This window comes from Lepidochelys olivacea (genome assembly GCF_965140295.1).
Source record: "Lepidochelys olivacea isolate rLepOli2 genome assembly, chromosome: 18".
Taxonomy (NCBI): Eukaryota; Metazoa; Chordata; order Testudines; family Cheloniidae; genus Lepidochelys; species Lepidochelys olivacea.
Genome location: NC_140428.1, coordinates 8,870,760 through 8,893,688, shown reverse-complemented (window position 1 = coordinate 8,893,688; position 22,929 = coordinate 8,870,760). Strand labels below are relative to the sequence as shown.

Genomic DNA, 22,929 nt, shown 5'->3' with positions numbered 1-22,929 from the left:
CCTGCACTCCAAGCACAGTAGGCTGTGCAGAGGCAAGAAGCCAGGGGGCAATGCAAGTAGAGGGGAGTCTTCCAAAGAGCCCACTCCCCTGTGACTAGGTAAAGGAAGGGCAGAGCAAAGGTAGGGTCATGCTCCATGAGGCTCAACACTCTAGTTTTGAGGCTCCAGAAGAGTCAGGCTCCCCAAAGAGGCTTTCGCTCTGTGGGATCTTGTCTTCCTCCCAGATCTGAGCCCTTCCTCTTTAGAGCCGGGGGTGGGGAGGGGTGTGTGTGTGGAATTTTGACTAAAGCTTTTTTCAGACAAAAATGCAGATTCAAGTAAACAGAAATATTGTGTGATTTTAGGTCAGTTTTGGCTAATTGTTTTGGTCGGGGAAAAAAACTAAAAAAAATTCTGAAAAAGTCAAAACACTTGGTTCTGACATGTTTTCGATGAAATGCTTTGACTTTTCAATTCAAAATGGCTTTTTGTTTAGAAATTAGCCCTTGGAATTTAACATTTTTAATGTAAAAATGAAAAAAAGCTCAACACTGAAAGGAAACAAAACATTTTGTCTGACCCAAAATTAATTTTTTCCCCAATTTTTCAATTCACCAAAAATTTCAAAAACAATTGTTTCCAGTTTGTCACAAAATTATTTTGTTGTTGTTTTGGAATGGCCAGTGAACCGAACTATCCATTACTCACACAGATCTCTTCATCTCCCTCCCAAGTGGTCCAGCCCAGCCCAGCCCAGCCCAGAAGGAGTCTGTCCAGCCAGCAGTGACCTTCTGTGCCCTGCACTGCCAGTTGCTGGTCTGCCCCAAGGCTGCAACGAGGCTCCCTCTGATCATAGGACCCAGATCCCATTGATCCTACGCAGCGAATGGTGGAAAGCGATAGAGAAGACAAAGATGAGGAAGGTGGATATGCACCCGGAGGATGAAGAAAGGAGGCAGCCAACCTATCCAGTTGCCTATGTAGCTTGGGGCAGGGACTGTGCTCTCACGGATGTTTGATGCCAGGCTGAGCATGATGCTAGTGCTCAACAAATATTGATAATCACGATCAGCTCTGACCACTTCTGAGCAGTGGTCATCACCCTGGGGCTAGAACAGGAATCACAGGAATCACAATCAGCTCTCAGAGTAGCAGCCGTGTTAGTCTGTATCTGCAAAAAGAAAAGGAGGACTTGCAGCACCTTAGAGACTAACCAATTTATTTGAGCATAAGCTTTCGTGAGCTACAGCTCACTTCATCGGATGCATGCAGTGGAAAATACAGTGGGGAGTTTTCTATACATAGAGAACATGAAACAATGGGTGTTACCATACACACTGTAACAAGAGTGATCAGGTAAGGTGAGCTATTACCAGCAGGAGAGCGGCGGGGGGGTGGGGAACTGGTGTAGTGATAATTAAGGTGGGCCATTTCCAGCAATTGACAAGAACGTGTGAGGAACAGTGTGTGGGGGGGGAAATAAACATGGGGACATAGTTTTACTTTGTGTAATGACACATCCACTCCCAGTCTTTATTCAAGCCTAAGGTAATTGTATCCAGTTTGCAAATTAATTCCAATTCAGCAGTCTCTCGTTGGAGTCTGTTTCTGAAGTTTTTTTGTTGTAATATTGCGACTTTAGATCTGTAATCGAGTAACCAGAGAGATTGAAGTGTTCTCCCACTGGTTTTTGAATGTCCCCTGAATAGATATGTGGACACAGTTGGCAACAGGCTTTGTTGCAAGGATAGGTTCCTGGGTTAGTGGTTTTGTTGTGTTGTGTTGTGTGTGGTTGCTGGTGAGTATTTGCTTCAGGTTGGGGGACTGTCTAGAAGCAAGAACTGGCCTGTCTCCCAAGATCTGTGAGAGTGATGGGTCGTCCTTCAGGATAGGTTGTAGATCCTTGATGATGCGTTGGAGAGGTTTTAGTTGGGGGCTGAAGGTGATGGCTAGTGGCGTTCTGTTATTCTCTTTGTTGGGCCTGTCGTGTAGTAGGTAACTTCTGGGTACTCTTCAGGCTCTGTCAATCTGTTTCTTCACTTCAGCAGGTGGGTATTGTAGTTGTAAGAATGCTTGATAGAGATCTTGTAAGTGTTTGTCTCTGTCTGAGGGTTTGGAGCAAATGCAGTTGTATCGTAGAGCTTGGCTGTAGACAGTGGATCGTGTGGTGTGGTCAGGGTGAAAGCTGGAGGCATGTAGGTAGCAATAGCGGTCAGTAGGTTTCCAGTATAGGGTGGTGTTTATGTGACCATCGCTTATTAGCAGAGTAGTGTCCAGGAAGTGGATCTCTTGTGTGGATTGGTTTAGGCTGAGGTTGATGGTGGGATGGAAATTGCTGAAATCATGGTGGAATTCCTCAAGGGCTTCTTTTCCATGGGTCCAGATGATGAAGATGTCATCAATATAGCGCAAGTAGAGTAGGGGCGTTAGGGGACGAGAGCTGAGGAAGCGTTGTTCTAAGTCAGCCATAAAAATGTTGGCATACTGTGGGGCCATGCGGGTACCCATAGCAGTGCCGCTGATTTGAAGGTATGCATTGTCCCCAAATGTGAAATAGGTATGGGTGAGGACAAAGCTCTGACTGCCTGTGAGCAGTGGTCATCACCCTGGGCTAGAACAGCTGTGGGGAATTTGCCACACCTCCCAATGTGCAGTCTCAAGAACTATTGACACCAGAGCAGTATTTTAGTGCTGTTGACCTCAGATACCATCACTGGACTCTGAGCAGCAGCAGGTAATTGTAGGGACCAGTTGGTCTTGGAGGAGCAATCAAGAAATGGGTGTATGTGAGAGAGTAGCATATCGTGGGCCTGGAGCAATGAGCTTGTTTCCTTCCCCTCCCCTGGGATCAGCTCTGAAATGGCTTTGCCCCTGCAGCATTCCCCTCAACTCAGTGCTGCTCATCTAGCCTGGGTAATAAAATTGCTGGTAAGTCATCACCTACAGGGACTGAACCTATGACCTGGGGACCTCAAACCCAGAGTCTCTAGTGCCTGAGCTGAAGGGCAAGGCCCCCTGCAGGCAGCAGCAGACTCATCGAAGAGCCGCACTGTGGAAGTGCTGCGGGTGTGATGGCAGCAGAGAGCGTGCCTGTCAGGCTTCCCTCCCCACTCTGAACTCTGGGGTACAGATGTGGGGACCCGCATGAAAGACCCCCTACGCTTATTTCTACCAGCTTAGGTTAAAACTTCCCCAAGGTACAAATTCCTTGCCCTTGGAGCAAGCGTACCGCTGCCACAACCAAGTGATTTAACAAAGAATCAGGGAAAGGACCACTTGGAGTTCCTATTCCCCCAAAATATCCCATCAAGCCCTTACACCCCCTTTCCTGGGGAGGCTTGAGAATAATATCCTAACCAATTGGTTACAAAGTGATCACAGAACCAAACCCCTGGGTCTTAGGACAATAGAAAAATCAGTCAGGTTCTAAAAGGAAGGATTTTATTTTTTTAAAAAAAAGGTAAAAATCACCTCTGTAAAATCAGGATGGAAAATATTTTTACAGGGTAACAAAAGCACACCGACAGGTTTCAGAGTAACAGCCGTGTTAGTCTGTATTTGTACTTCATCGGATGTATATATCGGATGCTATAGCTCACGAAAGCTCATGCTCAAATAAATTGGTTAGTCTCTAAGGTGCCACAAGTCCTCCTTTTCTTTTTGCAAAAGCACACCAGGACTTCCTCTAGGCTTAGTTTCAAAGTTATAAAAAACAGGAATAAACCTCCCCCCAGGAAAGGAAAAATTCACAAGCAGAACAAAAGATAACCTAACATGCCTTGCCTGGCTTTTACTTTCAATTTTTGTAATATGAGAGACTTTTAGGATGGTTTATATGAGAAGGAGTTTTCTGACCTGATGCTTCTCAGCTTCTCAAGAAAACACACAACACAGAGCACAAAAAGTCTCCCCCGCCCCCCAGATCTGAAAGTATCTTCTTTCCCCATTGGTCCTTTTAGTCAGGTGCCAACCAGGTTATTTGAGCTTCTTAACCCCTTACAGGTAAGGAGGAATTTTAGGCTACCCTTAGCTGTATGGTTATGACAGGGCCCAATCAGCACAGGGGCATTGCTGCCAGGAGAACAGAGGTGGGCAAACTGTGGCCCACACCGGGGAGGCTAGCCCAGGCCCCTCCTCCGCTGTCCCCCCTCCCCCGCAGCCACACGGGCAGCATGGTTTGCACCCGCCCACTTCCCAGGCTTTCCAATAAGCCTGTCCTGCCACTCTGAGCAACATGGTAAGGGGGCAGGGGGAGGAGGGGGGGGGTTGGATAAGGGGCAGGAGGTCCTGGGGGGCAGTCAGAGTTGGATAGGGGGTGGGGTCCTGGGGAGGGCAGTTAGGGACAAGGAGTGGGGGGGTTGGATGGGTTGGGAGTTCTGAGGGGGGCAGTCAGGGGGCAGGAAGTGGGAGGATGTCGTTATCCTCACTAAAACAGAAGGAGGACTTGTGGCACCTTAGAGACTAAAATTTGTTTGAGCATAAGCTTTCGTGAGCTAGAGCTCACTTCTTCAGATGCATTCTGGATGCATTCATCGGATGCATTCACTGGAGCTTGAAAGGCCTGTGATTGATGTTTCCCCTGAAGTGGAGACCAGCTGGGCTACATCTCTCTAGGGAGCTGCTGAAGGAGACCGGGCCTGCTGCAGATCCTGCCAGCATTCAGAAAGGGCACAGCCTTCCCAGCTGTGAACTCAGTGGCTTTCCTCCCAGAGGACCAGCCTCTCTCATTCACACAGCTGCACCCCCAGCAGCTCTTCTCTTGTGTCTCTGGCTCAGAAGTCACAGCTCCCTTTCAAACTTTGTATTCCTGGTGCCATCAGTGGGGAAACAATGTCTTACGATACGCTACATACTTCATTTCCCATTATTTGCATGCAGACTACGTGCTGAGCATCTCCATCTGGAGTCAGAGACGCATCCGGTGCATGTTAGGTGATTCTGGTCTGATTACACTGTCATTAGGCATGGATATCAGTAATACGCTTTTTGGATTTGGATTTCCAGCCTTAAATTGCTCAGCATTTGTTGTCATAATAAGAACATGGCATCTGTAAAGTAAGGAACAAGAGTCTTTTTAGGGACCTTTGAGGATGCAAATCGTTGTGAGATTTCAAACTGTCAAGCGAGGGGATAGGTGAGGGGTCTGGAAGAGGGGCGAGACAGATGTGCGGGAGGAAGATAGATAGCTAATTAGATTCACAACAATGGCACTGTACACATACTGTAAAAAATAACAGATAGGTCAGGACAAAGGTGTGAGGTCACCTGAGTCAGATTAGATAGATAGTGGGCTGTATAGGGATAGATAAATGGATAGAGAGAGGGCCTGTTTCGGGACAGATAGATAGATATGAGGGGCTTGAAATAAAGCATATGGTAGAGAGAAGCAAAGATACAGTGTGGGAAATGGGTTGAAGGGATAGGGATAAAACAAAGAAGAAGAACACTGTTTTTTAAAATGAAGTATAACATTAAATACTGTCCCCTCCTACCCACTGAAATGTCCCTCCGTTAAGGCTCTAAATCCAGCTCAGGCTGTGGTCTCATGCTCTGTAGTAGCCTTGTGTGGTGTACAGAGTGGGCTCTAGTCATTAGAGCTGAGAAGCAGAAGTCAGGACTCCAGGGTTCTGCTCCCAGTTGTGGGAAGGACTGTGATCTGGGTTCATGCCCTGGTTCCACCACTGCTATTGGGCAAGTCATCTCAGTAGCTGAGTAGCCCCGCTGATGAAATTGGGACAATTATAATTACCTTGGGAGGCTGGGGGAGGCTTTAAAGCTTAGAAGGACAATTTTAAAATCACTCCTTGGTCTGAAAATGTATTTGCTGTTACAAGTAACATGTAAGGTGACTAGAACAGCCAGAGAGCAGAGTGGTCTTTTCCAAAGCAACTGATTGATTTAGGAGCACAAGCCCAGTTGTCAATGGGACATGCGCTGTTGATTGCAATGGGAGGTTAGGAGCCTAAATACCTTTACAGATCTAGGCCCTAGAGCTTTCAGGATCCCACCTGCATTTGAGCCAAGGCAGTTTGCTGCTTTCCCCCTGTTCATTGGGACCTCAGGCCCAGCGATATGGCAGGGACAGAAGGTACAAATGCCTACTTTCTAGTTGCAGGGATTTTGACCTTTGCTGTAGTAAATCAATCACAGCAGAAGCTTCAGCCCTAAGGGATTTCCAGCCCCACCCTGGAGAAACCCCCTCTGTTCCTCATCCTCCCTGGAAAAGCAACCCATCAGAGCTACTGCAGGAGGCATGCAGCACTCTCCCCCCTTCCCTCAGGAGCCAGAGGAGTTTGGGTAGGGGAGGAGGGAGAGGAGCAGCCCTTCCTTCCCTGGAGAGGCTGGTAAAGAGCCCTGGAGCTGCCCCCACCCAGGCATGGGACAGGGGAGACGAGGAAGCCATTGTGGTGTCCTAGACCTTGAGGAGGGCTCAGGGGCCCCACAGCTGCAGGTGGGGCAGAGCTGGGAATGGAACTGGGAGTATGGTGTAACTGGGACCCAACTGCCCTCACTTCGGATGGGGGAAAGGGGGCTGGCAGAGCCGTAACTGCCCCAGCACTGTGCGGGGGGGGGGGGGCTGGCAGAGCCGTAACTGCCCCAGCACTGTGCAGGGGAGGGGGGGAGGGGGGGCTGGCAGAGCCGTAACTGCCCCAGCACTGTGCGGGGGGGGGGGGGCTGGCAGAGCCGTAACTGCCCCAGCACTGTGCAGGGGAGGGGGGGAGGGGGGGCTGGCAGAGCCGTAACTGCCCCAGCACTGTGCAGGGGAGGGGGGGAGGGGGGGCTGGCAGAGCCGTAACTGCCCCAGCACTGTGCAGGGGAGGGGGGGCTGGCAGAGCCGTAACTGCCCCAGCACTGTGCAGGGGAGGGGGGGCTGGCAGAGCCGTAACTGCCCCAGCACTGTGCAGGGGAGGGGGGGAGGGGGGGCTGGCAGAGCCGTAACTGCCCCAGCACTGTGCAGGGGAGGGGGAGAGGGGGGGCTGGCAGAGCCGTAACTGCCCCAGCACTGTGCATGGGGAGGGGGGCTGGCAGAGCTGTAACTGCCTCCACCCTATGCAATGGGGGGTTGGGGAGTGTGGGGAAAAAACCAGAATCATCTTATTAAAACCATCTGTTGATTTTGGGGGATCTGAGTCATGATTTTTGACCTTTTAGGGTTGGCAGCAGGGCGGATGCGCCTGCTAAGCCACAGATGGTGGCAAGGTCTCAGGCCAGGGGAAGCCCCTGACTAGAGCTGGACCCCGTCCTTCCCTTTCAGGGGGTTCCAGTGTCAGAATGTGGTTTGGGTCCGATTTGAAGCCAAGCCCCGAAGTTCTAAAGTCTCCGGGGGGACAGAGCCCCGGCTGCAGGGCAGGGCAGGGCACTGCGCCCCGCTAGCACCCAGCCACCTGCCTGGCGGGCTGTCCAGGAGCCGGGCGGGGAAACCCGCCTGATTTCTGCGGGAGTTTGGGCGAAATGGAGCCCGTCCCACGACTTCAGCAAATTCCAACCAAACATTTTCCTCCTGGAATTTCCCCCGCCAGCTCTCGTAGTGAGCCCGGACGCGTGCGGGTTGGGCCGAGATGGGGGGAGGGCACGGCCCATGTAGGGGACACTGAGCCCGGCTGGGCACAACCTACTCCTCCCGCCCGAGCCCCACGCCCAGAGCCAGCCAGCCAGCCAGCCGTGTGCTGCGGCCGGGTCCCATGCAACCCCGCAGCGGGGTGCAACTCCGAGCTCCCAGGGCGGCGGCGCCCTGCAGGCGGGGCGTGCGGGCTGCTGCGGGCTCCGCTGACCGCGGGCAGGAGCGCGCCGCGCGGGGCTCCATGCCGGCGGGCGGAGCGCCCCCAGCCCGCCCCGGCTGCCGGGATCCCTGCGCCGCTAGCCCCCGCCCCGCCAGTGCGCAGAACCGGGAGGAAATTCCCCGGCCGGCCCTGACGCGGCGCGGGGAGCAGGCGCGGGGCCCCGCGGGCTCCCTTTGTCCTGGCAGCTGCGCCGGGAGGGGCGGGGAGGCCAGACTCGAGCCGGGCGCGGCTCGCTCCGTGCTCGCGGCTGCCGGCGCCGCTCTGCCGCCGCTTCCGGAGCGGGAGCCGCGGGACAAGGCGGGCCCGAGCCCCCCCGGCAGCGTCCCCAGCCCGGGCCGGCCGCGGGGCAGCCCGCCGAGGGGGTGTGGACGCGCAGTGCCGGCGGCCGGCCGGCTCCGCGGAGGCAGGGGCACAGAGGCCGGGCGTGTGCGCGCTGCGCAGGGAGGCGCCTCGCCCGGGGCCGGGGCCGGGCTGCCCGGGGGGCGGGCGGCTGCAGCGGCCGGGGCAGAGCCGCTGTCGGGCCCCGCGGGCCATCGCCGCTGGGGGAGGCGGCGCCCGCCATGGCCTGCAGCCTGAAAGACGAGCTGCTCTGCTCCATCTGCCTGAGCATCTACCAGGACCCGGTGAGCTTCGGCTGCGAGCACCACTTCTGCCGGAGATGCATCACGGAGCACTGGGTCCGGCAGGAGCACCAGGGCGCCCGCGACTGCCCCGAGTGCCGCCGCACCTTCGCCGAGCCCGCGCTGGCGCCGAGCCTCAAGCTCGCCAACATCGTGGAGCGCTACGCGGCCTTCCCGCTGGACGCCATCCTGAGCGCGCGGCGCCGCTCCGCGCCCTGCAAGGACCACGAGAAGGTGAAACTCTTCTGCCTCACGGACCGCGCCGTGGTCTGCTTCTTCTGCGACGAGCCCGCCGTGCACGAGCAGCACCAGGTCACCAACGTGGACGACGCCTTCGAGGAGCTGCAGGTGGGCGCCCCGGCTGAAGCGGGATGGGCCCTGCCCCCGGCCGAGCCTCCCGGGAGGGGCCGGTGCTGGGGAGCCCGCTGCCTGGCAGGGCGGCGCCCCGCGCTCGCGCCCTCAGTGGTGAATAAAACCAGCGGGGAGTCCGGTGGCAGGGCAAAGAGGAACAGATGGATTTGGGCAGAAGCTGTGGTGGGTAGAAAGCCCTTTCTCCCCGCCAGGCATCTGAGGAAGTGGGTACAAATCTGTTCGCCTTTAAGGTGCCACCGGACGCCTCGTAGTTTCTGTGGCTACGGACGGACACGGCGACCCCCGGCACTCAGTTGTGACTGTAAAAAGCCCTGGCACCCCTTTCATGACACGCTGAGCTCTGCCGAGGAGGTGCCCACGGGCGAAAGCCCTGCGCTCAGCCTGGCTGGCCAGCTGCTGCTCCGCCCAGAGCTAGGCTCTCATTCCTCCGGCCGGCCATGCCTGCCCCCAGCCCGGCGCTGGGTCGCTCCGGAGCCCTGAACCTGCCTGGCTCAGGCAGTAGCTCTCTCCTGGGGCAGCGGATAAGAGCCCAGAGCCTCTGCCCTGTGCCGGGGGAGGGAGGGAGCGCTGTGTGGCAGTCCGGCCTTAGCGCATCAGCCCTATGCCGAGCTCCTGGAGAGAGCTTCTGCTGAGGGTACAGACGGTGCCACACGCCCCCCTTCTGTCCCTTCCCCAGAGGCGGCAGCCTCTTCTCATCCTCTACCCTCCCCTTGTTTCCTTAACCACCGTTCTTGTTTTGGGGTTTCTGACTGGAGCCAGCCCCCCAGGAGGGCCTGTTCCCCAGGCAGGGCGTGCTGTGCTCCATCTGCTTCACAAGGAGGGGTGGTGAACCCCTCATTTAATAAAAGGAGCAGCCAGCCCCTTTCTGAGCCGTTTGGCAGGGATCATGCCCCCACAACAACCCTCAGCGAACTGCGCCTCCTCTTGATTCCATCCCCTACCCGCAGTTCTCTTCTCACCCCCATCCTGCCTGCTTTGCTGCTCTGTGCATCTGTCTGAGCATGCGCCTCGGCATCTCAGCTCCCCGGTACCGTCCAGTGATTCAAATGGTGCTTGACTTGAGTGACATTGTAAGTGACATGGGCTGGCTGTATACTACCTCCCAGGATCCTGCGGTCCACGGAGCTAGAAATACCCACAAGGAAGATGCCAAAGACCAAATGGTGCAGAAAGACCGATAGACCTGTGGAATGAATCCACTTCCTTCTGCTGGGGAGTAATATGGTGTTCCTTCTATCCTGAGTGCTGCTGAAAGGGATAGCAAGGTAAACAGCTTTCTCTCCAGTCTGCAGCGTACCATGCTTTGGGGGTGAGCAGCAGAGGTTGAGATTTAAGATAGGGATGATTGAATGCCATGCTTTGCAGGGTCAGGAAGGAACTGTGTCCCTCCTGTGCAGCAGTCCTCTGTGGGACGCTTTGCTGCGGAGGTTTATTTGGGTGGATGTGAGTGGTGGGTGTCTACATCTCTCTCTGCTCTCAGTGACAAAGCTTGCTTGCCTCCAGGGCAAGAGATTGAGCTGAGATTCCCAAACTTGAGACCTCCATGAGCCTGTCTCCTGCATTTCCAGTGGGTCACGTAGCTGGGCACAGCGCAGTGGATGATTTACAGCGCATGCTCTGCCGGTATCATTGGAGGCATCGTGTTGGGCAGGAAGCTGGTAATCACGTGTCTGTTTTAATTTTTGGATTAATAATCTAGCAAGAGGGAGACTGGGGGCCTGGTCTCAGTCTCCTGCTGCTTAGTACCCTTTGGGATTTTTAAAGCAAATTTCCTCTTTCTCTGTGAATTGGACTTTAACCAGGGGAGCTGGGGTTTTTTATGGCTATGAAGTGAAACTGGCTAAGATCTCTGCACTGGGTAGGAGCCAGACACTGGCCTCAGACCCACCAACTAATTGCTTCCCAGTTGATAACAGCATTTATTGCCTTATTAAGGATACATCTGGCTGGTATCAGGGTGGCACGCAGCCTGAGATCTCAGCGATAGGGTACAGTTATTACCCTTCCACTCCAGAGTGGTATCGGAGCTGGCTTTAGGATCTTTGGGTCCCAGAACTATTGGTGGGGAAGGGGATAGGGATGGTGGGGTGTTGGTGAAGATAAAAGGGGTAGCCTGTAAATTGCCCAAAAATCACAGGGCCTCAGAGTTTGTGTGTGCTTTGGATTGTCCTAGGATGCCTGCGGGGTGGGAGATATATCTAGTTGGGCTATGAGGCAAGGGGTGGTTCAGGAGGGAGACTAGTGTGTGGGGTTCTCCAGTGGGGAATGCTGATTATTTGGGTGTGGCCAAAGTACTCCTAGCATGAAGTTCCTGGGCTCATTCATGATTCAAAATTGTTCCCAAATTCCTCCCCCAAATTATTCTCTCCCTATGGGTTGTTTGCCCACTGAGTTTGTGAAATCAGGTTCTTTATTGGTTAGCAATAGAAGTCACATAGTATTGTTCCTGCTTGGGTGACTTATGCAGCTAACCAGCAACTGCCATGGATTTTGAAATCATTTCAGAGATCAAATTTGAAAATTCCCTTAGTGCTGGTTCTGCTTTGCACTGAGGGACCCCAGACTGAAAAGTCTCTTAGGAACACCGGCATTGCCTGGCCAAATCAGAACAGGGACCTGTCTAGCCTGGTATCCTGACTCTGACATGGCCAGTACTAGTTGCTTCAGGGAAAGGTGCAAAGAGCCTTCAGTTATGGAATAACCTGCCCACAAGGGATGTTTTTACCTAACCCCTGTTACTCAGTGGTTGGCTGATGCATGGAGCAGGAGGATTTATAGCCCTCATCCATATAAACCTCTCATTCTTTTTGTTTAGGTCTCCTAATAAGTTCTTGAACTATGTGAAATCTTGTGGTTCCAGAGGTCAATACTGCGCTGTGTAGAGAAATATTTGTTAGGATCCGTTTTAGGTTTTTCTGGCTTTCAACTTTGAGCTGCCTCCCTGTTCTTAGGAAGGGTGACTGGAGCTCCTCTTTCCAGGGAATTGAATGCGAGAGGATCACAAGGTGTTCACGCTGGCGTTGGTGTATGCTGCTTTGCTAGGCGCACTCTGCTCAGCCTGTGACAGGCAAATTGGCCTGATTTCAGAAGATATGTATTTTGCAAACATAACTAGCTTCTGTCACTCAGTGAATCTCTAACGGGCTGGTCATCATGGGAACAACTCCATGACTGGTGACTATGACCTTACCTCAGGCTCTATCTTGCTGCATTTGAAAGCTGTTGGTATTTAGTAGCAGGACTGGGGTTAGGGCTTTTGGTTGGGAAGGCAGGTGCTCTGGGAGACTATGGGAATCTGAGCCCTGGTCTATGCTACGAGTTTAGATTGAATTTAGCAGCGTTAGATCGATTTAACCCTGCACTTGTCCACACAACGAAGCCATTTTTGTCGACATAATGGGCTCTTAAAATCGATTTCTGTACTCCTCCATGACGAGGGGATTAGCGCTGAAATCGACATCGCCGAGTCGAGTTTGGGTTAGTGTGGACGCAATTCGACAGTACCGAATGGGAGGTACTCGTTCTGATCGCTGTATGGGGAGACGAATCCGTTCTATCAGAACTCCGTTCCAAAAGACGAAATGCCAAAATATTTGAAAAAATCTCCAAGGGCACGAAGGACAGAGGCTATAACAGGGACCCACAGCAGTGCCGTGTGAAAATTAAGGAGCTCAGGCAAGCCTACCAAAAAAACAGAGAGGCAAATGCCCACTCAGGGTCAGAGCCCCAAACATGCCGCTTCTATGATGAGCTGCGTGCCATTCTAGGAGGTGCCCCTACCACTGCCCCACCCTGTCCGTGGACTCCTGCAAGTGGGGAGTCTCACGCAACAGGGATGAGGATTTTGGGGATGAGGAAGATGATAGCGCACACCAGGCCAGTGGAGAAACCGTTGTCCCTGACAGCCAGGGACTGTTTATCACCCTGGAGCCAATACCCTCCCAACCCGGGCTCCTGGACCTTGAAGGCGGAGAAGGCACCTCTGGTGAGTGTACCTTTGTAAATATAATACACAGTTTAAAAGCAAGCGTGTTTAATGATTAATTTGCCCTGAAGACTTTGGATGCATTCGTGGCCAGTACAGCTACTGGAAAAGTCTGTTAATGTGTCCGGGGATGGGGCAGAAATCCTCCAGGGACATCTTAGGGAAGCTGTCTTGGAGTACTCCCAAAGCCTTTGCAAAAGGTTTCTGGGGAGGGCAGCCTTATTGTGTCCTCCATGTTAGGACACTTTACCATGGCAGGCCAGTAGCACATAGTCTGGAATCCATTGCATAAGAAAGCATGGCAGCGTGTGGTCCTGGTGTTTGCTGGCATTCAGAGACTTTACTTCTCTGTGTTATTCTCAGGAGAGTAATATCATTCATGGTCACCTGGTTGAAATAGTGGAATTTTATTAAGGGGACATCAGAGGTGGCCATTCCTGCTAGGCTGTTTGCCTGTATCTGAAAAAAACCATCCCCGCTGTTAGCCATGCGGTCGGGGGAGGGGTGAAGCAATCATCCCAGATAACTGGTGTGTGTGTGTGTGTGTGGGGGGGGGTTAGTTGGGTTTGTGCTGCACGTTAACCCGAAAACATCAGCCCCTCCTTTCAAATGGCCAATGTGTCTTTTTCAATTTTAACCTCCCTTTTTTTCCTCCCACAGCTGCAAATGTTTCAACACTGCGACTAGCATCTCCGTCCCAGAGGCTAGTGCAGATAAGAAGGTGAAAAAAATGCACTCGCAATGAAATGTTCTCTGAGCTCATGCAGTCCACCCAAACTGAAAGAGCCCAGCAGAATGCGTGGAGGCAGACAATGGCAGAGTCCAGGAAAGCATAAAATGAATGTGAGGACAGATGGCTGGAGCAACAGGCGAGGTGGCAGCAGCATGATGACAGAGGCAGGATGCAATGCTGAGGCCACTGGAGGATCAAACTGATATGCTCCGGCGTATGGTTTAGCTGCAGGAAAGGCAGCAGGAGCACAGACTGCCACTGCAGCCCCTGTGTAACCAACCTCCCTCCTCCAAGTTCCCTAGCCTCCTCACCCAGACGCCAAAGAACGCGGTGGGTTGGGGGGGCCCTCCGGGCACCCAACTACTCCACCCCAGAGGACTGCCCAAGCAACAGAAGGCTGGCATTCAATAAGTTTTGAAGTGCAGTGTGGCCTTGTCCTTCCCTCCTCCCCTCATCCACAACCCCACCCTGTGCTTCCCTCCTTCCCCACCCCCCCGGGTACCTTGGCAGTTATCCCCCTATTTGTGTGACGAATTAATAAAGAATGCATGAATTTGAAACAACAATGACTTTATTGCCTCTGCAAGCGGTGATTGAAGGGGGGAGGGGAGGGGAGGGCGGTTGGCTAACAGGGAAGTAGAGTGAACCAAGGGGGCGGGTTTTCATCAAGGAGAAACAAACAGAAATGTCACACTGTAGCCTGGTCAGCCATGAAACTGGTTTTCAAAGCTTCTCTGATGCGCACCGCGCCCTGCTGTCTGGCTGTGTGTAATCTGCGGACAGGCAATTTGCCTCAATTTCCCACCCTGCCATAAATGTCTTCCCCCTTAGTCTCACAGATATCGTGGAGCACACAGCAAGCAGTAATAACAATGGGAACATTGGTTTCACTGAGGTCTGAACGAGTCAGTAAACTGCGCCAGCGCACTTTTAAACATCCAAATGCACATTCTATCACCATTCTGCACTTGCTCAGCCTATAGTTGAACAGCTCCTGACTACTGTCCAGGCTGCCTGTGTATGGCTTCATGAACCATGGCATTAAGAGGTAGGCTGGGTCCCCAAGGATAACTATAGGCATTTCAACATCCCCAACGGTTATTTTCTGGTCTGGGAAGTAAGTCCCTTCCTGCAGCTTTTGAAACAGACCAGAGTTCCTGAAGATGCGAGTGTCATGAACCTTTCCCGGCCATCCCACGTTGATGTTGGTCCCTTGTGATCCACCAGTGCTTGCAGCACCATTGAAAAGTACCCCTTGCGGTTTATGTACTGGTTGCCTTGGTGGTCCGGTCCCAAGATAGGGATATGTGTTCTGTCTATCACCCCATCCCAGTTAGGGAATCCCATTGCAGCAAAGCCATCCACTATGACCTGCACATTTCCCAGAGTCACTACCCTTGATAGCAGCAGCTGAGTGACTGCGTTGGCTACTTGGATCACAGCAGCCCCCACAGTAGATTTGCCCACTTCAAATTGATTCTCGACTGACCGGTAGCTGTCTGGAGTTGCAAGCTTCCAAAGGGCTATCGCTGCTCACTTGTGAACTGTGAGGGCCGCTCTCATCTTGGTATTCTGGCGCTTCAGGGCAGGGGAAAGCAAGTCACAAAGTTCCATGAAAGTGCCCTTATGCATGTGAAAGTTTTGCAGCCACTGGGAACTGTCCCAGATCCGCAACACTATGCGGTCCCAGCAGTCTGTGCTTGTTTCCCGGGCCCAGAATCAGCATTCCAGAGCATGAGTCTGCCCCTTTACCGCCAGGATGTCCAAGTTGCCAGGGCCCGTGGTTTGAGAGAAGTCTGTGTCCATGTCCTCATCACTCTTGTCACCGCGCTGCCATCGCCTCCTCGCCTGCTTTTGCAGATACTGTATAATAATGTGTGAGGTGTTTACAGTGCTCATAACTGCTGTGGTGATCTGAGCAGGCTTCATGCTTGCTGTGGTATGGCGTCTGCAGGAGAGCAGGGTTGCAGGGGAAGCGGTGGTTGGATGACCAGTTTTGCAGACTTACTGCACCGTCTGCTGCCAGGACACAACAGCTGAGCGGCCTGCACGCTTGCCGTGGTATGGCGAGACAAGAGCAGCTGAGCAGAGTTGCAGTGGAAGCCGGCCCTGCGAGACCACCAGGAGAGCAGAGAGCCAGCGGAAGCGGTGGATGACGACAGTCATAGAGGACCTGCGAGGTGAATTCATAGCATCAGGAGAGCGGAGTGGATGACGATGATGACGATGAGCAGTCCTACTGCACCGTCTGCTGAAAGCAGTATGGCGCCCGCACGGAAAAAAGGTGCAAAATGATTGTCTGCCGTTGCTTTCACAGAGGGAGGTGGTGACTGACGACATGTACCGAAAACCACCCGCGACAATGTTTTTGCCCCATCAGGCATTGGGAGCTTAACCCAGAATTCCAATGGGCTGCGGAGACTGCGGGAACTGTGGGATAGCTACCCACAGTGCAATGCTCTGAAAGTCGATGCTAGCCTCGGCCCAGTGGATGCACTCCGCCGACTTAATGCGTTTAGTGCATTAGTGTGGGGGGACACACAATCAACGGTATAAAATTGCTTTCTAAAAATCGACTTCTATAAATTCGACCTAATTTCGTAGTGTAGACATACCCTCATGAGATCGATTGTAGGCTGATTGGAGCTGGGAGGGGTTTGCCAGGCTTGCTGATCCTCTCTGAATCTGGTTGCCTTGCTCTCTGCTAGGTCAGGAATCCTGTGCCATCCCAGCACATGATGGTAGCTGTGCCTGGTTGAGCAGCTTCCTCCACTGCCTATGCTAGATTGAGCGGTTGCTTTGCATGGCCAGGAACAGCGACCTCTCCTGCTTGGAGAATCCGGATGAGGCTCCGGACATTTCTCCTCTTGCCATAGTGGTGTGTTGGCACTCGTCGCATTGGCTGCAAAATGGCTGAGGGACTTGGCTGCTCAGAACTCGTATTGTATCTTAGGATTTTATCCTGCCACTCATCATGATAGTATCTGGACACCTTCAGTGTAAAATCCTTAGCAATAGTGGAGTCCCTAGTAGAGGTCTCTGGCATTTCTCCATATTCAGGACCCAAACTCTGGCTGGGGTAGGTTTTTTCTTTTTTGCTGGTAGGGGCTTGAGGCAGAGGGGATGTCGTGCTGTGCGTTTCATTCTTGTGGTGGAAAGGGCTTCTCAGAAAGGAAAGTTTTGCAGCGTTTCCTAAAGATGGTCCGATTCAGGATTCCCCCATTCGGCTTGGAAGATTGCTTTGTCCCCTACTCCTGCGTGCTTTGTCCTGGGCTTAGCGCTCCACATTGTCCCCGAAAAGCGCAGCTGTTACAGTAGTTCATGGATCAGAATTCAGTCGTTGATGTAGCTGCGGGTTGGGCTATAAATTGCTTTTAAAATTAGGACCAAGGCATTAAATTGGCACTGAGAGCAACTGGGAGCCGTGGAGGGGCTGTCCCATGGCCTGATGTGCTCCTGGCAGCCTGAGCTTTGGAGAAGGGGTGCAGCTGTATTCTGTTCCAGCAGGGATCGCTGACTGTCCCGAAGGAATCAGCAGTGTCTGTAGCCCCCCAGTGTGTACTGCTTCTGCTCCACCCACGCTGTCCACCCAGTGCGAGATGCAGCACTGCCATTGGCTAGCGACCCCCTTGGTGCGGTAGCTCACATCTAGCATACATGCTGCAAGGCCAGGTAGCAGAGTTAGTCTTCGTTACTTGCATCGCATGGTAATTGTGCATGGCACGTTGTGAATGCCAGGGCCCTGCCCCAAAGAGCTTGCTGATGTAATATAGACAGTGAAGGGTGGCAACAGTGAGATCAGGGCTCTAGCAGTGGGATCTAATGAGAGATTTAATTGGGGAGAGGGAGGCTGCTAAGGGATCTGTTTGGTGTTTGCAGGAGAAAATGGTCATTTCCATCAGAAGTTTTCCCCTTGTTTCACCCAGGTGGTCCAGGTACAGTCAGGGGAAAGCGTTTAACTCTCCTTGTGCAGCAGAGCGTGCAGCGCCATCACCTGGGGGTGGGAGGATGTTCTCTGCCTGGCCCCAGAAGCAGCTTCTCAGCTGCTCCTTTGATTGCTGTGGACTTGAGCTGAAAGGCCCTTGTTCCTCCTCAATAAGGGCCCTTCCTGTGTCTCTATAGGACTCTATAAACTGGTGCATCTCAACCCATGGGACCTGTAGGCTGCGGTATGTGGAGGGCTGGGAGTGGGGTTGGGCTGCTGGAATAAGGTTGGCTATAGGTCAGGAGGGTCCAATCTAGGGCCGCACTGGTAACTTCCTCGGAGACATGCATGGTGCCACAGAGTGCAGCCGCTCTCCCTTGAGATGGTGGTGTAGTCCCAGAGGCCTCCCAGCCTGCAGTGTGGCTTGGCTGCTTGGGTCAAGGTGGATTGTCGCATGCTGGCACCCACTGAACTTTGGGCCTGACAGCCACGCTGGCCGTTGCCCATCTGCAGGCGACCTGGGCGATTTAGCCATCTAATGATATTAGGCAGGTGCTTAGAAGGGCAGGTGGCCTCTATCTCTGCCCAGCTGTCTTCCTGAAGCCTCCTCTTAGGCTGCTGAGCAGAGTTCACCTTGGGGAGCTGCAGCTCCGCCCCTTGGTCCCAGGTTTACCCAACCCCTGCAGCACTTGCATCTCATCCATTGCAGTAGGGTGCTAGAGGATAACCCAAAGGGAAATGCGTTTGCAAGCAAAGTGTAATCAGTAGCCCAGGATGGGGAACGCCAGCTGCAGAGCATGACCCTGCAAGCAGGTTGCCCAGACTGCCTGGCCGCACCTGGAAGTGGGGAGGAGCCGGAGTGGGTTGGCACTGGCTGTTGGAACACAGGAGTAGGGATTAGGGATGGCTTAGCACCTCTGTTGAGCACCAGCGGCCAGCTCCCCAGCCTTGCTGTTGCGTGATAATCTTCCTGACAATTAGCAGAATCCCGCAGAGGCCAGTGCTAAAGGGAGGTGGCTACCAGCCAGGCCTGTGCTGTTCTACCAATGGGACACGTCAACGGAGGCGTGCTTCCTTTGTTGGGGGGGTCAGTGCACCTGGAATAGCCCCCTGGCCCTTGAGGGAGTCTGTGCTTTAGCCTGGCACAGTGCAGAATCGGCCTAATAGTGCCCTCCTGGGGGCTGTCCTGGAGCCCTGGGTGACAGACACCCCAGAGCCGGCACACAGCAAGCGCTCCCGTGTTAAGGAGAACAAGCAGGGTAGGGCCTCATCTGCCTTGGCTTAGAAACTGAGCCCCCCATTGCTGGCTCTGCTGTGGCTCCTTTGTAGCCGCTCAGCCGCTGTCAGGGGCCCCCAGAGTCGGCTTAACCTGCCTCCAGGGCATAGCCCCAGGCTGGGGGAGGCATTGAGCTGGCATACCTGGCTCTTCGGCAACCCCCATCATGCAGTTGCTCGCAGGGGTCCTGAGTTACAGAGCAGTCCATTGGTGGCTGTGGAAGCTGCTATGAATTAGAGCAAGGCTTGGGGCTGCTCTGACGTACACCACAGGCCAGCCCCGCCCTGCAGCCCCCTCTACCTAACCTCCTAGACTGGCGGTGAGACCCACCCTGGTCCCACCGAAATCCAGGCTGCCATTGCCTGCCGGGGAAGCAGATCCCTACCTAGCACTCTTTAAACCTGGCTTGTCCCCGCAGTGCAGGCCAGCCTTGGAGACCAGCACAGGCATCCAGTGCAGGCCACGCCTGTGGTTAGCTTGGCTCTGAGCTGCAGGCTGGCTGGGAGCATGAGGCGTGAAAGCACTTTGCCTGGAGAGTTTAATCTCTGTGAAGGGTATCTAAGCCAGAGGCCTAGCAAACTCATTATCTGTGTGAGTGCCTAGACTGATGGAGTCATAGAGACCAGCCCTCAGGAAATCTTGGGCTTACAGTCTTCAGTCAAATGCAGTGACTCATGATGGGGCCTAGCCGCACTGTGGTGCCGGGTGGGGGAGATGGGAAGGGGCCAGCATCGGCTGGGTGAGGCTCTGGCCTGACTGAATTAACCAGGGTGAGTGGGAATCTTGAAAGCGGCCAGTGAGAAGCGTCCCTCCAGCAGCTGGGGCCTGCTGCTACCTCCACCTCCATAGGGACCCTTGTCTCACAGCAGCAGGAGTGATCCCATCCCCTGAAGTGCCCGTCCCACCGCCACTGATTCCCTGGGTGCTGCTGGTGAGAATGAGCATCCTTCAGGTACGGGGGCTTTCTGCAAGATCTCCCTGCTTGCTGGCTCTCAGCTGACCTGGGACCTCCAGGGAGACAGGATGATGTGTCGTTAGCAGGCGACTGGGGGGTCCTGGTTGCCCACCCCGCAAACCCACTTCTGCTAGGCCGGCTTCAGCTTCCTTCCCTCTGCCCCGGGGGAGGGGCTTGCGAATCAGCTGCCTCTCGCTGATTGCTTCCCACACTGCCGTGGAGGCAGAGCACTCTCTGCACAGCCCTCCCTGAGCTGCCAGGAGGATGAGACGTTGATGGGCCTCGCTCCGCAGGCGGTGTAAACGGGGATGCTGGCATATGTCAGGGGCGCCCGAGGCAGGGAGGTGGAGCACGGCGTGGGAACAAAAGGGCTTGTTGCTCCTGTACGCCTTGGTGGGAACATGAGAGCAAGCGGCGCGAACACGCACGGGGGAGGTGACCCTAGGAGCTGGTTGCTTGCTCAGCCAGATTCAGCCCCATGGCGAGTGACCACACTGCTTCCAGCACCAGCTTTGGTCATGGCCACCTTGCCGTGTACAGCTGATGGAAGCTGTCCACGTGGCGCCTGCTGCAGGCGGGCAGAGCGATTAGAGAGAGGAGAGGCCTCCCTCGCTGGCCAGGATCCCAGCTCCTGGCTTTTCCGTTGCACCCCTCAGTCCCCTGCCTTCTCCAGAAACCAGACCAAGCATAACACTTCATGCATACCTTGTCTCTTTCACCCTGAATTCCTGTATAAATCCTCCATAGAGGAATTGCCTCATGTACTGCTTAACAGCAACTACTTCTGGGGTGGGGCGCTGCAGCCATACACAACAGCACTGCCCAGCAGTTCCAGACTTGCAAATACTGTACGAGCGGACGTCAGGGAGGCAAGTAATAATAATCCTGGGTTATTGGGCCAGCTATTGCGGGGCAGGAAGTTCCGTAGGATCTGTTCTGAGGACAGATACTCAGGGCCTTAGTTTTATGTCCCATCCTAAAGCCTGCATCTCCCTACCTGCCATTGCATTGGCTCACTGTCAAGCCAGAGGAAGAGCGATAGCTCCTGAATGCAGCACCTTGGGTTGTTCTGGAGGTCTCCCACCCGAGCGCCGATGAAGGCTGTGACCTTACCTGGCTGATGAAGCTAGTGCACAGGCTGAGGCTACAAGCCATCTACGCTGCTTTTCCTTCTGGCTGAAGTCACCTTCTCTGGTCACTACGTGAACATGGCCTCCTGCCTCTGTCTGCAATTCCCTCTTGGCTCCCTTGGCTTTTAGGGGCTGTTCCAGGACTGGCAAATCTCTTGGCAGAATAAAGAAGGGTCTTCTTTGCTATGTACCAGGGCAGGGGTGCCCAGGAAAGGCTGTGAGCCTGTCGCAGTATATCTGGCTAGTCCCGGGCAGAGATGGGGTGGTCCTATGGGGAGGCAAAGAGCTTTTGTCTCTTCCTCTGACACAAGTCCTGCAGGATCACACTGAACCTGTTGCTAAGTAGTAGCTGTACAAGTCTAATACTGCTTCAAGGGCAGCGTTACAGTAATTGCACTTTTCACTCTCGCTTTCAGAGCACTGTACAGAGGAGGTGAGGGTCATTATCTTCATCGTACAGATGGAGAAACGGTGGCACACAGCAGCAAAGTGACTTGCCCAAGGTCATCCAGCAGGCCAGTGGCAGATCTGGGAGTAGAACCCAGCTCTCATGGGTGCCAGGTCAGTGCCCTGGCCATTAGGCCTCACTGCTTCTAAATAGTTCTGTTGCATTATAGCTGTATTGTTTAAATAATTAACTTTCACCATCTCCCCCTTTCTTTGCTAGTTTATTTCCCTCCTTCTGCTGCACATCTTGGTTTGAAGGCTTCCTCCCTTCCCTTCACTGCACCCTCCCTCTCTGATCTCTCTTTACGTGATGACAATGCTTCCCTCGTCTCCTCTCTTGTTTTCACAAACCATGGCTGTGCACATGCAGGGGCTACGGTCCTTGGCAGGGACCAAATCGGTGACCTCAAGCCCCTGTTCCTGGAGCTAACAAGCAACTCGGTCCGCTGCTGCCAGTAGCAGGCTGTCAGTCAGAGAGGGCAGCCCTAGCGGGAGACATGCTCTAACAGCTAAGCCAGGGTGGTGCATTATTGCCCAAGCAGATGACGATGCGGCGTGCAGAGCCCTCCGGCGACCAAGGTGCCTGCACGTAGGGCCATGGTATGATACGTTATAGTTTCCTTTCAGCTTTTCTCCCGAGACCCCCGAATCCACAAGGTTGAGCATGTGGAAACCCTGTTCCTGGCTCTGGCGTTTGTCTCCCTGCTCTCACTGCCACACCTCTCAGTATCACAACAGTGCTATGCCAGAGAGTGTTAGCTGCAGGGATTAAGACAGGATGGTGCTTGCGATGAAGGCGTAGAGATTCCTGCAGCCTCAAACCCTCACTGTGTTCACTTGAGCCCAAGTCCCATCCTCAGCTCTCCTGGCACCTGTTCCGGCATGCAAACCACTCAGCAGCAGGTCCGTTCGTAGCCTGACACGGGAAATTCCCAACACACACTGGCTGCCCTCTGGGGCCATGAGCTTCTTTTCCCTGCCAGCTTGGGACTCCAGAACCCTGCCTTGTTGAGCCAGACATGCTAGCCTGATGCAACACAGACCCAGATCTGGTCCACGCCCCCAAAGCTGCAGACTTCAACTAAAAATTGCTCAGCAGGTAATTTCAGCATGTCATAGAATCATAGAATATCAGGGTTGGAAGGGACCTCAGGAGGTCATCTAGTCCAACCCCCTGCTCAAAGCAGGACCAATCCCCAACTAAATCATCCCAGCCAGGGCTTTGTCAAGCCTGACCTTAAAAATATCTAAGGAAGGAGATTCTACCACCTCCCTAGGTAACGCATTCCAGTGTTTCACCACCCTCCTAGTGAAAAAGTTTTTCCTAATATCCAACCTAAACCTCCCGCACTGCAACTTGAGACCATTACTCCTTGTTCTGTCATCTGCTACCACTGAGAACAGTCTAGATCCATCCTCTTTTGAACCCCCTTTCAGGTAGTTGAAAGCAGCTATCAAATCCCCTCTCATTCTTCTCTTCTGCAGACTAAACAATCCCAGTTCCCTCAGCCCCTCCTCATAAGTCATGTGTTCCAGTCCCCTCATCATTTTTGTTGCTCTCCACTGGACTCTTTCCAATTTTTCCACATCCTTCTTGTAGTGTGGGGCCCAAAACTGGACACAGTACTCCAGATGAGGCCTCACCAATGTCGAATAGAGGGGAACAATCACATCCCTCGATCTGCTGGCAATGCCCCTAAATATACAGCCCAAAATGCCATTGGCC

The 22,929-nt window shown here is 53.7% G+C and overlaps 1 protein-coding gene across 2 annotated transcripts in view; it reads left to right on the top strand.

The window, feature by feature from the left end:
- The first annotated feature begins 7,871 nt into the window (after positions 1-7,871).
- The window catches only part of TRIM62 (tripartite motif containing 62), a 45,111-nt gene continuing 30,053 nt past the window's right edge, over positions 7,872-22,929 (top strand). The window contains exon 1 of one of the 2 annotated variants that reach the window (XM_084651951.1): positions 7,872-8,728. In XM_084651951.1, coding sequence (XP_084508077.1) covers positions 8,321-8,728 — 408 coding nt within the window. In that variant the 5' untranslated portion in view covers positions 7,872-8,320. The remainder of the gene's footprint in view (positions 8,729-22,929) is intronic. The other variant, XM_084651952.1, reaches the window with a different exon arrangement.